The sequence below is a fragment of the Strigops habroptila genome, chromosome 2, assembly GCF_004027225.2.
Source record: "Strigops habroptila isolate Jane chromosome 2, bStrHab1.2.pri, whole genome shotgun sequence".
NCBI classification, from domain to species: Eukaryota; Metazoa; Chordata; class Aves; order Psittaciformes; family Psittacidae; genus Strigops; species Strigops habroptila.
The window spans coordinates 112,840,512-112,856,121 of NC_044278.2; the positions used below are offsets into that span (position 1 = coordinate 112,840,512).

Genomic DNA, 15,610 nt, shown 5'->3' on the forward strand with positions numbered 1-15,610 from the left:
CCAAGTGCCTTTCTCTACTTTAGTGTAGCTAATCAGTGAACAACTCAGCTATGACCACGGGTATATTTTTGTCTGCTAAAACCCTTGTCTTTTTCTCTGTGTAACTACAGAGAATCCTTTCTGTATAACCTAGAGGAAACGTCATTTTAAAGTGAAAACCTTCATTGTGAAGTCTGGAAATAGTGCAGCAGTTTAGAAGTCTGAAATTTAGAAAATAACATTAACATTTAAATAAAGTGTGAAAATCATAGACTTCTGCTAAAATTCAAAGCTGAGGATGTGATTTTTTTACAAAGGCCAGTTGCTTCTTCAAAGAGAGAATCCTGGGCTTTTGAAAATCATAAGGTAAATCTTGCAGCCTATGCCAATCCAGTAAATATAAATGAAAAGAGCTATGATGAAGAATCACAGGGGCTCCATAACAAGCTATGCAATGATTATCTGGAATGAGGGTATCTGAAAAAGGTCTCTTAGGTTTAGTTTACTCCTTCTTTCAAAAGAACCTAATACAACACTCAGGCGACCTCAGTCAAACGCATTTGTGTTTGCATGAAGAGATAGCTATTATCCTTCCAGCAGCTAATGTCTCTGAAGAACCATAGGAAATGATTCAGCCCTTATCGCTGTCATAAAGCAGAGAAGAAAGATGAATATTACAAATAGCATTTTATCCTGCTTTCCACTTGAGTGCCTGCTTCTTTTCCTGGTACTTCACACTGCAGGTGAGGAGGTTTATCAGCATGTGTAAAGGCAAAATAAGGCATGCAATAAATATGAGATGATAAAACTGCTGCTTTCCAAGTGTTTTCTTTTAAGACAATTTAAAAAACAAGTTTTCTTCCTTTTTAAAGGCTGTGTTACAATTTGTCCAATTAACACTACGAAGACACTGCTTAAATACAACAGACAAGTGAACTGTCAGCCACTTGGAACCAAAGAATGTGTTAACTACTTATGGCCTAGAGAGAGAAGATTGTGCATATCCTCCAAAAGAGAGGGTAAAAAAGAGAGATAAAATTGGGTAAAAAGTCGTTTGTGTTACAGAACTGTTCATGCCTTTATCCCATTTCTGCCAATGTAAGTGATCATTTTATCCTAAATTTGAGAAAATAAGATTATAGGGTGGAATAGGAAATTTCAAGCAAGATTTTCGCACTTTATGGGTCAAATTGAAGATGTAAGATCAGACCTTCCAACACAGCTACTATGTCTTCATTTCTTGATTGCACCCCTCCTAAAGACTCATAGTGGTTTTGCAACTGGATAAATAACAGTTTAATCCCACTCTGCTGAATCTTTTCTGACATAGCAAAAGAGCTTGTATGTTTATGTATGGTATTATATGTCCACATATATGTGTAGCTGATGTTTATTAGCTATCCTTATGTGTATGCTGCCACCATACCAAACTCTACAGCAGCTCTGCAGTCTTCCTTCACCCACATGTATGGGCCATACAGGACCAGTGGGAATTATAGATCTCAAAAAGGCTCAGGTTCCTTTGAATCATGAGGAACAAGGAACCTGACATTGTGGAGCCACCATCCTCTCTTCAGCTGCTTCAGCATGGCCCATAAATGCTGAGGTTATGGAGTGGTCTTAGGGTTTGGGTGGGAGCAGAGCCCAGGACCTCAGTGGAGTAAATCTAGGAAGCCAGAACTGAAAGCCATCAGAAGTGCTGGCTTCTTGTCCTTTTTTTGGTCATGAGGAGGCCTTGTCTAAGCTGGGAATACTAATACTTGTAAGACATCAGACCAATACTCTCTACTTTGAGTTTTCTGTGGAACCAAGAAAAATACTGCATGTATTAGCTTTGTATTACTGAACGATAAGGCATCTCATTCAAACTACTTGTAAGAAATATCATCTAGGGGAAAAAAAGGAAACAAAATACTCCCATTTTATTCTGATTGTTTCTAACACTTGTCACATTCAAATTTACTGTAAAATCCTTTCCTAGTTCCATGAAAATGAGCACATGAGGGAGAATCCTCAGGCTGCAAAGAACATGGGATGAAAACCTTCTTGTAACAAAGCCTTGGTCCTCTGGGATAGAGTAGGAAGGACACAGAACTAAATACATCAGTAGCGCATCAAATTCTTTCAAATAACCTAATTTTTGATTCATAGGTTTCAGTTCAATCCATGCAATTTCTTTTTTGCATAGGAAAGGTTAAGATGATGGCATGAGCTGTTCAACAAGCGAGTGTTATCTTTTTGAACTATAGCCAGAGAATGAGCTGGAGCATAAAACTCCAAGACCTGTATAGTTTTCCCGAAGGAAACGGTACTTGAGGCCTTCTAGTTCCTTGTGTATAATGAATTTGAAAGATGGTATCCATATATGGGACACTGTCACGTTGGGTTTTGGTTTTGTTTTTCTTTTTAATTGCTCTCCACACAATAAAACCAGGCAAAAAATCTCCGTATGCAGAATGTGCTTTAATACAGATGACTTGAATGCCATAAAAATTTATGATATACAGCAGAAAGGCTTGTTAGAGCCATTGTATATACTTTTTGCATTTCCAGCTGAAGCTGAGCATTGCAACCTGCAGCCCAAGTGCATCCAGAACAATTATAGCAGTAACTTTTTGTAGTTTGTGTCTGCTAATTATATAACATTCTCTTAAATACTAAATATCAGCTTGAAATTTAGCAGCAGAACAGGCTTTCATGGTGTTGCAATGACAGCCAAGTTAACATTAGTGCCACTTCAAGGCAAAGGGGGGAAAAAAGAAGCATTTTGATGCATTATGTTTAATGATGCAGTGTTGTTTGATATTCCTATTTCCTGCTGTGCTACGGTCTAAATCTCTAGACTAAGACTAATTAACCCTTGCAGGAATCTAGCCCTAAGAACACAAAATTTGCATTGATTCCAGTGACATAGCAATTAAAGCATGACAAAAAGGCTGCAGTTGGTTAAAGACTGAATTAGGGTTTACTATTTGAAAAGCGTTGGCATCACTAGCACTTACACTCTGAAACTGTTATATTTACATTAAATACATGCAAACAAATGGTTTGCAATGAGGTTTTTCACCTAAGGACAAAACCTCACTGTTCATTATTTTGCAATTAAAAAACACAGCTGGCAACAACAGACCTCACTTATCACTGCTTATAATATCAGTTGTTATGCTTTTAGCTGGTTTTATCACATGACTGTAGGTGAAAAGAAACCTCAGTAAGTTGACAAATGAGTAAAATGAGTTGGTTTGTATTTCAGACATAAAATATGATTTTTAAAATGCTGTTACTGCTGACAGTAGCTCTTCTTTGTTCTTCCAAAGAATGATTCTTTATACAGCCCTTTCAAGTTTCATTGTGCGGCCATTGAACTGTTTGGAGTTTTGCCTGTGTAATGACGTGACATTAACTTGTTCTGTAAGAGGACACCAACTATATTCCCTAGGACATTCCCAACTATCCCCAAGGACTAAAGCTCTCAGGGTGAGTACAAAAGTTTCTACAATTAATGAATGTGACAGTTCCACCTCTGTGACCAGGTCCAGTAGGACACACAGCAGGTCACATTCTTTGTGGTTTCCATCTCCAACTTCAGATGTTAAATTCAGAGTATACTCTTTTTGACAATACATTTAATGCAGTTCTTACCCCAGAGTAAAATTATGCCACAAAAATATTTACAAAAACAGAGTTTTAATAAAATGTTTTTAGTCATTTTGTTTCTCACTAGAGCTGGAGGTATTACTACCAAGACGATGAACAGGAATCAGTTAAGTGTTCTACAACTGACACCCACAGCAGTCTGATTGTATGCTCATTATAACTTGAGTGAAAATATTTATTATTATTATTATTATAGATCAGGTGTGCAGGATCCAGTTAAAGTAGCAGCATATGGATAGATGACTGAAAATAGTCTTCCACATTTTCCATTAAATCTGTAAATACCTTTAAATGCAAGAAATTCTTCAGATGACCAAAATTGTGTTATATACATATTAAGAAATATATATAATCTTCCATAGCTGTTTATTCATTGGAAAATTCCCAGGCTTGGGCAGTTCTTTAAAAATACAATTGGGAAATAATAGTAATTATTATTATCTAAATGTGTTCTTAAGTTGTTTATTGGGTTTTTTTTAATCAGGGCTCTATTGTAAGAACAATTCTAGAGTAGACTTATTTCTTTTGATAAACAGAAAATAACAGCTAACTTTAAATGCTTGAAAACACTCCAAATTTTCTGGCAACAGATTTTGTTCCAAGGCCTTAGATTTGCCTGATTTTCCTCCTCCTCCTTCTTAAGGTCTCTGTATCTGATATGCTGGTATAAATACTTTTATATAATGGAAATAATTATTTCCTCAAAGATATATAAATCTGCATAGAGCTGATATGTCATTCCTGAACATACTTTCAAATCATGTTATAACCATATCACCTATTAGTGGGTAGGTTCCAAGTAGAACCTACGTATTAATGATTGCTACTTTTAGCTACGATACTTTTGTTATCTACCACCAGGTTAAATTTGTCCCATCTTTTTCTTATCCCTATTCAGCTTTCATCAGGCTAATACTCTATGAGTCCTAGGGTACCGAACTTCAGAGCTTATTAGAAATTATCTGAAGAACGAGAAAGAAGCTAGAAGAATTATCACATTTGTTACTTTGCTGTACTTTACATAGACTTTTGGCAAGCAAATAAAACATTAAGAATACTGTGGTTCTTTGTTTTTCTATAAGTGTAACAACACAAGGGTGATGTTTCATAAATCTTTCTGACTTCAGGAGCAGTATATTGGCTGAACAAATTAACAGTACTACAGAAATACTTTCCATAATAGCCAGGTCAGGAAACCTGAACTGGAATGTGATATCAACCTGAATTCCTCTTTTTCCTATTTTAGTACCTGACATGGATTTACCAGAAGCCCATCTCCTTTCCCATGAACAGCACTAGTAATAATAATGTGCATTTCAGGTATAATGCTAAAATAACTTCACTGACTGTGTATTTACACACAGATCCCTAATCTGATTTAGAGATAATACAAACCACACTGTGTAAATTACTGCGATGCTGTGGGGTATAGCCCAAATTGGAATCTGCTCTGTATGCTTACTATTACGATGTGTTACCTGAAAAAGAAGAAATCTGCTTTGAATTTGAGCTGAGTTTGAAAAGAAAATGGGAAATCATTGCTGTAGTTTAAGCCCATCCAGCAACTAAGCACTGATTTCCCCTCAGCCCTGCCCCAGTGGGATGGGGAGGAGAATACGCCTGTTTCAAACTAAAATTAACCATTTCCTAGAATGCCATGGGCTAGAATGAGACTTTAGAAAATACATTGTGTGCAAACACCCACACTGGAGACATTCCCAATTAGGCAAGGTAAATCCCTGTCTAGCTATCCAAAATGAGATGTTTGAACTAGTAATCAAAACTCCTTCTAAAGCCTATGAAAGGAGACCAGCACCTCCACAAAGCAAATCATTTTATCCTTGGATGTATGTTTATCATCACAGATGGAAGGAAACATACGTCCATTCTAGGGAACCTTGAAGGTTATCTTAGATTAAACACCAACAGCAGATTTTATTCAAGATTAGATGTAGACATGCAAAGCGAGTATCTCAATTACCATTATAGTCAAAAGGCCGCCTTCTTTTGGTCTAGCGTGATTTAAGATAATATAGGATATCCCTCCTGGTGACCAGTTGCCATTTCAGATAATTACAGGTCATATGCCATAATTTCCAGCCTGTTGCAAATGTGTGAAGTGTGCTAAAGTGCGTTAAATGACATTGGATGTATATATTTAGGTAAATAAATGGAGCACAATGAGAATTCAATCCTCTCTAAAGGAGGAATATTGTATAAAGTACGAGTGTAAGAAATCAACCATTTGTATTACCATAAAATCGACCACAAAAGATGAACAAAGTAAATACACTGTATTCCCAATCTCAATGTATGTAAGTATGAAAAACCTGTGAGAAAAGGATCTAATGTTAATATTTGCTTTTACACAAATATGCTCTCCAATTTACAAGTTTGATTCAATTATACTGCTACTGCCACCAGTACATGCACAGAAATGTGATATTTAGCTTGTATGTGGAGAACAGACTATCATCTGCTTCATCCTCTTTGTTCAGACACAGCAGGGCGGAAAATATCACTCCATAGCCTTGATGAGCTGCTGTACCCATAGACAAGTACCTGATGTTGTATAAAGAATGCAAAAGTCCCACTGAAGTAAAAAAATGCCTCATTCATATGTCTTGGAGTAGAAGTCAGCTCTCAGAACTCAAACAGCTTGTGTTCACCTGCTCCTTTAATTCTGATTTACATTTTCAATTGATATCTTGTAGAAATCATGAGTTCAGAGCAATGTGCTTTATCAAGAAGGCGGTATTCCAACCACAAAGTGCCATCTAAATGGAAAGCCCCCAAAAGTTAGCAAGAATGACTAGAACATTACCACTGTATTCTTGGGTTTCTCCATGACAAACTCTTGCATTGACTACTACATGCTTACAAGGTATCAGTTTTCACATGGTCATTGTTGCTTAAAGCAGGAGAAGGTTTGCTCTTGTGACCATCAGTTCCTCCTCTGGATGTGTCCTGGAAGAAAGGTCTTGGCATCCACAGTGACATTAAAATTCTTTTGTATTCATTCCGAAAATTCTGGTTAAGAAGTCCATATATTATTGCATTAAGGCAGCTGTTGAAGTAGGCCATGAAGTAGCTTATAATGAATAACCATTCAGGAACTTTTGGTGCCATTTCCATAGGATTAATGGCTACAGCCAGTCCGATGAAATTTAGAGGTGCCCAGCAAAAGGCAAAAATCACAAAAACCACAAACATGGTAAGAAAGTTTCTGAAGTCACTTGGCTTCAGCCTTGGCTTTGTTTCTGACTTGACTCGTCTTCTAACTTGAAGCACTAAAACCCAAATTCGAAGGTAGCAGAAGCTCACAATGGTGATAGGGACAATGAAGTGTATTACCACAACAGCTATTGTATAGTAGGAGCTTGCAGTCTGAACAAATGTACATGAATAGATGCGTGGGTCGTATTTTAAAGAGCCAACAAAAAAATTTGGCACAGTTGCAATTATTGTTAATACCCAGACTAAGGAGACGTACAGCATCGTGTTCCAACAGCTGTACACTTTGTCATAGGCAAAACTATGACATATATAGCAATATCGGTTTATTGCAATTGCAGTGATGTTGAAAATAGAGCCTATTACACTCAGTCCCATCACAAAGCCACTCACTTTACAGTGAATTTCACCCAACGTCCATCCATTGTGGAAAATAGCTAAGAGCACCAGTGGGTATGGATACAAGGCCACCACCAGATCAGCCAAAGCTAGGCTCACCACAAATGCATTACCTGAGGAAAAGAAAAATAGAGACATAAGTCTGAAAGCAAGCATAGTTGTGAACAAGAAGAAAATGTGATGTTTAATTTCAGATAGATAGCTGCAATACTAAATTATTGATGATGTCAGCAAGCAGCAGGTATATAGAACTAATAGGTCTGTATGGAAAGTAGTTTTACAATTCAGCTTAGAACACCCCATAAATGTCTGCAGCAACATGATGTTTCAAATCTGTCGATGGCCTAATTATAGCCTACTTTTCTATTTCAATCTTTAATAAACATAACCACCAGCAAGCCATTGCATAAGCATGTGTTGATATGCTTCAGTGTAGCTAACTGCACAGCTGGATTGAATAAGGGGAAAAGAAAACAAGTCTAAATTGTACCAGGTAGGCAAGCCATTATGCCATTATAACCTATCACTGGAATGCTAACAGGCTTGACAGGTATCAAGGGGAAGGATATACAAAGATTAAGTCTATAGGGATTACAAGAATGTGTTGTTTTATATATATTCGAAGTTGCTACACAGTAGTCTGTAGTATAGATATTTTCTCTAGGAATGGCCTACCCATATTGCAGTTATTTTCCCATTTGATTGACTAAGGAAGGGTGAATTGCCTTCACCACCCTCTGTAGAAAGGCATATCTAATTATTCAAAGGAAAAATGTATTTATGCAAGAGGAAGTATTTGAATTCATGGCAGGAGCCTTTAGATCCTTTGCTGCTGACAACACTTAAAGAAACTTTAGTGGTATGGTCGAAACTTACTGTCTGTCTTTAAACGGTGTCCTTTTCATCAGTTTGCTATTTCTGGATATTGTACCTAACTATACTTTAATAAAATAGTAGGATTGTAAACTATATTCCTGAAACATTAAATGTGAAATCATTCGCTCGGATCTTCCCAGGAGACAGAAAATAGAAGTACAAACTCTAGATTCTTAGCATTTAGTTAGCGTAAAACACATTTCTGGTTTGCTTACTCGTTTTTTTTGCTTGAAGTCCTTCACGGCATCAACAGATGTGTGAAATACCCAAGTAGCATTTAAAATCATGTGTGGAACATTGTTATTTTCTGAAAAGAGCAGTTAGATCCTAAGTTCCACGTATTTTGAGCTTTCTAGTTCTCATCTAGGAAAGCAGTTCTCCATTTAATCTTAAGTACAAAAATAATGCTGCGGATAAAGATATCATTAGCTGGTAGCCATAAAACAACCAACCATGTATGATTTAACTCCTCATAAAAATGACCCAAGTTCACCTGTATACTGTTGGCCTCACCTGCTTTGCATCTGTAGCTTGCTTAACCTGAATTAAGGAATGGAGAGCTCACCTTCTTCCATTCACTTTAGGGGAAGACCATGGTCATCAGTATTTGCACAACAGCTAGTGAACCTCACAGAAAGTGGGATTATCCATCTGTAGATACAGAAACTTGGCTCATCTCAAGAGTTGCGTACAGCTTGTTTTAGACAGTTCCTTGTTATATATTTAGCAGCCTCTCCCGCACTCTTTTTATACTTTAAAGGTCACACAAGTGTTTTCATAGCTACAGTTCACTGACATGGTACTGGATGTAAGGCAGTTCCATGCTATTTGTCTTAGAAGTAGGATGTAAGCCAATAGTATTATGCTGGGTTTTGTGCTTTCCCAAGCCACAGTCACTCCCTGTTTTAGGGTTGAGAGGGTCTATTTGAGTATGTTGTTAGAGCTGCACGAAGAGATATTTCCTGCTGGCTTTATATGCACTATACTGAATACAGCTCAGGAATGGCATGCTGTCATAAAAAAGTAAACGTAATTGTCAAACGCAAACCCACATAAAGTATTTTTTACTCAGGATTTCTAAGGCATTAGAAAAGCATCTCCAGTTTAAGGCTTTGCACTTCAAGATAGCAGTCAACTATGGCTAAACATAATCTAGAGCAAAGCAAATATCTACTAGTTTTACTATCTATCTGTGACAAAAGATAGAAAAACTAGGAAGACAATTGAGGGGAACACTCAGCTCTTTCAATCTTGTTTGGAAATTTACTGTAAAATGAATTTGGCAAAAGAATTTCAAAATTTTGACTGTAATTTAGTACTTCTTGAAAATTCCAGCTGCAATGAATCAGGACAGTTAGCAATGAACTTGTCAAAATCATAATATACCACTTTGCAACAGAAGAAGAATGGTGAAATATCTATAAAGGCCTCAAGTGATTTGTAACTTTTATGGCTTTTTACAGGGTTGCATGTTTATATTGTGCACTGCAAAGTAAGGTCAAATGTTTTTTTCTTTCTATGCAGCTGACTGCAGAATAAAGTTTAATATTATATTACTGCAATGAATAATCTACAAAAGTAGAGAGAAACTTTTCTAATTCATATAAAATACATAAATAACATTTTAAGAAATAAAAGGTCTTTGATGTCTTTTAAGTGCATTGAGAAAGTGTTCCTAGATACGTCTAGGACACGGCATTTGGAGTGGCTATAATTATATACATGAGATAACCAAAGAGGTAACTTTTTCTATTTTGACAAAATAGAAACTACAGAATGCTCATCTAGTTGGAATTACCATCATTATTTGCGTACTATACCTGATGGACTTTGTTCCTAGATTTCAGTTTCATCAGACTGAAGATTATATTCATTTATAAGAAATAAATTTTCTTACTGGAATGAAAAGACCCGTTAATTACAAGTAGTAGCTACTAAAAGCAGGATATTTAGCTAGGGCTTCAAAAAGATGCACGACTGCACTGTTTTAGACATTGATAGTTGGATGCTTGAAAAAGAAAGTCCTGATATTGACTTTGGATGCAACAGAACTAGATTGTTATTTCATGAAACATTCTTGCATATTGGTTTGGTTTCCTCAGTTAACAGAAAAAAGGGAGCTTTCACACATTTTACATTTCATGTAATTTTGATATGACATAGTATTGTAGGATTTTAATCACAGAACAATATTTTTTGGTAAATTCAGCACTTTTAAGGGCGAAGAGTCTGCCTTCTGAAACAACAATTGACTTCTAACATCTCTGCCAAACCCAGAAGCAATTGCAATCACCAACTGTATTTTAAATATTTTGCTTCTTTCTTTGGTTTCAAACTGGCTAAAATGATTAATTACATATAATGGTGCTTTATTTTTTATCAGATGGTGTTCTGTTATTACACATTTGTTTAACAAGTAACACATTGCACATAGACATCACTCTCTTAGCTGTATTTCCCCCTGGCTATAGTCATGTTTGTCCGTGTGTACACTTCTTCATCCATTACTCTTGCTTTCTTTATCATACAAAGGCCTAGCTTCAAGACGGGAAAATTGTTTCTACTCAGCCTATTTTGCAGACTGTTGCATTCTTATCTGCCCCCTCCTCCACTATAATGTGTTGGTAGATATTTCTAAATAGCAAGGATTGATGACTCAGGATCGTTATTTTATTTTTCCATTTCCATATCCTAACCTTAATGGAAACCTTAAGGAGTTACTCTTGCAGATTTCTTACTTCTTTGGAATATAAATGGTAAAGCTCTTTCTTTAGGTTTAAGGCTTAAAAACCCTCTAAAAATCAGTACTGTTTGTGGCTAAATACCCTTTTATACTGACTCAGAATTATAAGAACCAGAGTTTTCTATGGTATCATTCTGACAACTACCTGTAGATATCTGTACGAAAGGAAGAGGAGCACAATCTTGACTTTAATGAATTAAGTGTTCTGTGAGTCTGTAAAATGAAGGCAATAATTCCTCAGCACAGTTCACAGTAATAGACATCCTCAAGAAGTTAGACTGACAGACTGTCCATACACGCTAAACATTTCTCTAGTGCTAGCTCACACTTCAGTCCCCTTTTTTATTCCTCCATCAGACTCCTGTAGACCCTGTACTCAAAAAGAATTTAAGAAAGAGAGTTCTGGAAGGCTTCTGATAGTTTTCTTGTTGTGTTTGAGGTATAAAGACAAAATCTGGGCTTAGTTTTTAGGCAGCCTTATAGTCAAAGACACAAGATATCACTTCAGGGATGCATGGTGTCATCCATTCTGTAAGGTACTTTTATATAAACACTAAATATACAAAATGCTTTTTTGTTCTAGTTTTTTAAATGTTCACAAAATACACAAGGCGAGTCTAATCTTTAAGTTCTTTCCTGCAAATCATTAAAGAAAGAAAAATAAAAGGTTTACTGTTTCGATCATAATTCCAAAGTTCTGCAAGTGATATGCCACTTGCATACAAAACCTCCCTCAGGTGTGACATCACCTCTCTCTAATAAAGATAACCTAGATCCTGACACTAGGCTTGGTATGGAAGTTGCTGGCACCAGGCAAGCAGGCAGAACTAAGGACTGGTCAGGTTTTTGTTTCTCTTTCTAGAGTAGGTCAGTGAATATGGCTCAAATGGCACACAGGAAGACATAAGCTGCTCCTGGAGAAAGGCTGATGCTTCTTACTTCCACAATACTAATTTTTGTCTCAGTTTTGACTTCTTTGATTGGTATTTTTTTACAGTATTTAAGCTCTTGTAGTTCTTGATTTTTTGTTTAAATAGGTAACTTTTAAAGCTGTTTAAAATCACCTGTGTCAACTCTTTTTTTTTGCCACAATCCATCAGAAAAACTATAACCTGCTAGCCCAATTCAAATGAAACTCCATTCATTTCAGCAGGAATGAAGCCACTGGAAATAGACACTAGCAGCAGCTGGAGCAGAGAATTGAGTCTTTCACACATTGACATTTGAATTCCCTGTGATAACAGCCAAGACCTAGGGTAATCTGGGTTACCAAGGCATGATAATCTATTATAATGTTCAACAGTGTGTTACTAACAGAAGGTTTAACGTAATGCTTCAAACAAGCGCCAGATGGGTTTGTGTTTTCTTTGAATATGACAATTTAAAAGTGGTGATATGCTCTTTTGTAGTTATGTTTCATGATTTCAGATATTAGTGTGATATACTGCAGAAGCTGATGTAATGGAAAGAGACAGGCAATATGTTTTCACCAGAACTGCAGTATTTTAGACATTAGTGAAATATACAACAGACAATGAATCAAGGCTGGTCTCCGATCTATGGAACGTTTAGGTTATTTCTTTTTAGGAAATGTATGTTCTACGAAACTCTTTAAATATTTGGTGTGTATAATTATCCTACGATACGTATAAGGAAAATTCTCTACAATCACTGGGAGTAGAATCATAGAGTCACTTATGTTGGAAAGGACCTTTAAGATCGTTGCATCCAACTGTTAACCTAACACCGCCAAGTCCAACACTAAACCATGTCCCTAAGTGCTACAACTACTCATCTTTTAAATACCTCCAGGGATGGTGATTCCACCACTTCCCTGAGCAGCCTGTTCCAATGCTGAACAACCCTTTCAGGGAAGGAATTTTTCCTAATCTCCAATTTAAACTTCCCCTGGTGCAACTTGAGGCTGTTTCTCCTTGTTCTATTACTTGGTACTTGGGAGAAAAGACTGGCACCCACCTCACTACAACATCCTTTCAGGTAACAGTACATAGTGATAAGGTCTCCCCTGAGCCTCCTTTTCTGCAGGCTAAACAACCCCTGTTCCATCAGAGGGATCTGGTTTCCTCAGCCTCCAAATCCCTCTGCAGAGCTTTCCTACCCTCCAGCAGATCAACACTCCTACCGAACTTGGTGTCATCTGCAAACTTACTGAGGGTGCCCTTGATCCCCTCATGCAGATCATTGATAAAGATATTAAACAGAACTGGCCCCAGTACTGAGCCCTGGGGAACACCACTTGTAACTGGCCACCAACTGGATTTAACTCCATTCTCCACCACTCTCACAGTCATCCAGCCAGTTTTTTACCCAGTGAAGAGTGCACCCATCCAAGCCATAGGCAGCCAGTTTCTCCAGGAGAATGCTGTGGGAAATAGTGTTAAAGGCTTTATTAAAGTCTGGGTAGACAGCATCCACAGCCTTTCCCTCATCCACTAAGTGTGTCACCTTGTCATAGAAGGAGATAGCATTAGTCAAGCAGGACCTGCCTTCCATAAACCCGTGCTGCCTGGATCTGATCACCTGATTGTCCTGTATGGGCCATATAATGGCACTGAAGATAATCTGCTCCATAACCTTCCCTGGCGCTGAGGTCCGGCTGACAGGCCTGTAGTTCCCTCGATCCTCCTTCCAGCCCTTCTTGTAGATGGGTGCCACATTTACCAACTTCCAGCCAACTTGGACCTCCCCAGTTAGCCAGGACTGCTGATCAATCATGGAAAGTGGCTTGGTGAGCACTTCCACCAGCTCCCTCAGCACTCTCGGGTGCATCCCATCTGGTCCCATAGCTTTGTGTTTAAGTGGTATAGCAGGTTACTGACCATTTCCCCATGGACTATGGAGGTTCATTCTGTTCACTGTCTCTGTCTTCCAGCCCAGGGGCTGAGTACTTGGAGAACAACTGGTCTTACTATTAAAGACTAAGGCAAAGAAGGTATCAAGTACCACAGTCTTTTCCTCATCCTTTGCCACTATGTTTCCCCTGCATCCAATAAAGGATGGAGATTCTCCTTAGCCCTCCTTTTATTGGTAATGTATTTATAGAAACATTTTTTTTATTGTCTTTTACAGCAGTAGCCAGATTAAGTTCTAGTTGGGCCTCGGCCCTTGTACTTTTCTCCTTGCATATGCTCAAAACATCCTTGTAGTCCTCCTGAGTTGCCTGCTCCTTCTTCCAAAGGTCCTTTTTCTTTCCTGAGTTCCAGCCAAGTTTCTCTGTTCAGCCAGGCTTGTCTTCTACCCCACTGGCATGTCTTCTGGCTCATGGGGTCAGCCTGCTCCTGTGTCTTAACAGATTCCTTCTGGAAGAAAGTTCAGCCTTCCTGGAATCCTTTGCCTTTCAGGACTGTACTATATGCAGAGCAGTATTCATCCTTGTATTGTGCAGCTACCAGAAAGCTTTGGGAAAGCTTTCTGTTCAGAAGAAATCCAGGCCTAGACACTGTGAAAGTTAGATGCCTGTGTTTCCACAGAGAAGTGTGGAATCCAGACTAAATACGGTTTAAACCTTAGTCATCCACCTTCTGGATGAAAGCACTATGCTTTTATGTAGAAGATGAGAAGAGGAACTTTTCATTTTGAGATGAAGCAATGCAAACACCCCACTGTGGGGTAGCTTACTGGAGGGTGCTGTGTACATCCCTTTTCCAAGCTGCGCTATAATGCAAAGAATGAAAGATTCACAGGGATAGAAGCTCAACATGCAAAAAGTACCTTGAGATTGTGGCTTAGTGACTTGCAAACTGCTAAGACTGGGACTGTATTGGTGCTGAATTGGTTACACGAGTTGAATTTTAGGCTTATAAGCTGTAGCTCACAGTTGTCAACACAGTCTTGCTGAAAAGAGGCACCGAAGTTGGACTTATTATGATTACTGTGGTTTTGAGATCATGCTTGGCAGCTAGGTATGAATATAATCCAGTGAGCAAAGCCTCCGGTTTTAGTATGTGCTCAGGCTTCTCTGGTTAAATATGGGAGCCCCAGTGCTTGCTGTGAGTTTCCTGCCATGAGTTTTATACTAGGCTTCAGGTGCAAAAAAGTATTGTTAGTGCTGTACTGTTAAAAACTTGGTAAAGGCTTGAGATTTGTAATCCCTAGGTTTGTAATTTTGCTTTCCTGTGGCTACCTCTGGTGCGAGAGGGTACAGTGGTGACTCTCTATTGCCACCTAGTGCACAAGCCACAACTGAGACAATACATCACACCGTCTCGCAGGGAGGAAAGCAGATGCAAGTGGTTGGTTTTTCCAGAGCAAAAGCCTGATCACTAATCGGATAGTACGTTTAATGGGGTTCTAAATACTTTTCTAGGCTTCTGATACCTTCTGAGATTAAAGGAACTTTCCTGGTACTGGGTGTTTTCAGAGAGAAAAGGGGAAGCAAAAGAGGCAAGACAGGCTCTTCCAGAGAATTCACCACCACCTTGTGATTTGGACACTTCCATGGTAGAAGAGCCTATCTTGGATAAAGGACTTGATCTTTTGTCTCCCGTGGTCCCAAGAGAGTGCCCTACTCACCAGCCCTGCTCTTCTGGGGTTAGCGTGCTTGTCTCTTTCTAGGTTATGTTCAAGCATTTCACCCTAGAACCAGAACACACAGGTTGTCACTTATATTGTAGAGTGCTCTTCATCAGTTTGTTTCAAAATAAAAACAAAAAAGAAATTATTTAATAGGTGGGAAACTGAGATAGATGGGTGCAGGGACTC

At 38.1% G+C, this 15,610-nt stretch overlaps 1 protein-coding gene across 1 annotated transcript in view; it reads right to left on the bottom strand.

The window, feature by feature from the left end:
• Positions 1 to 4,106: 4,106 nt before the first annotated feature.
• MTNR1B (melatonin receptor 1B) overlaps positions 4,107 to 15,610 on the bottom strand; it is a 29,625-nt gene continuing 18,121 nt past the window's right edge. The window contains exon 2 of the mRNA XM_030477119.1: positions 4,107 to 7,382. Within this exon, the coding sequence (XP_030332979.1) occupies positions 6,514 to 7,382 (869 nt within the window). The 3' untranslated portion in view covers positions 4,107 to 6,513. The remainder of the gene's footprint in view (positions 7,383 to 15,610) is intronic.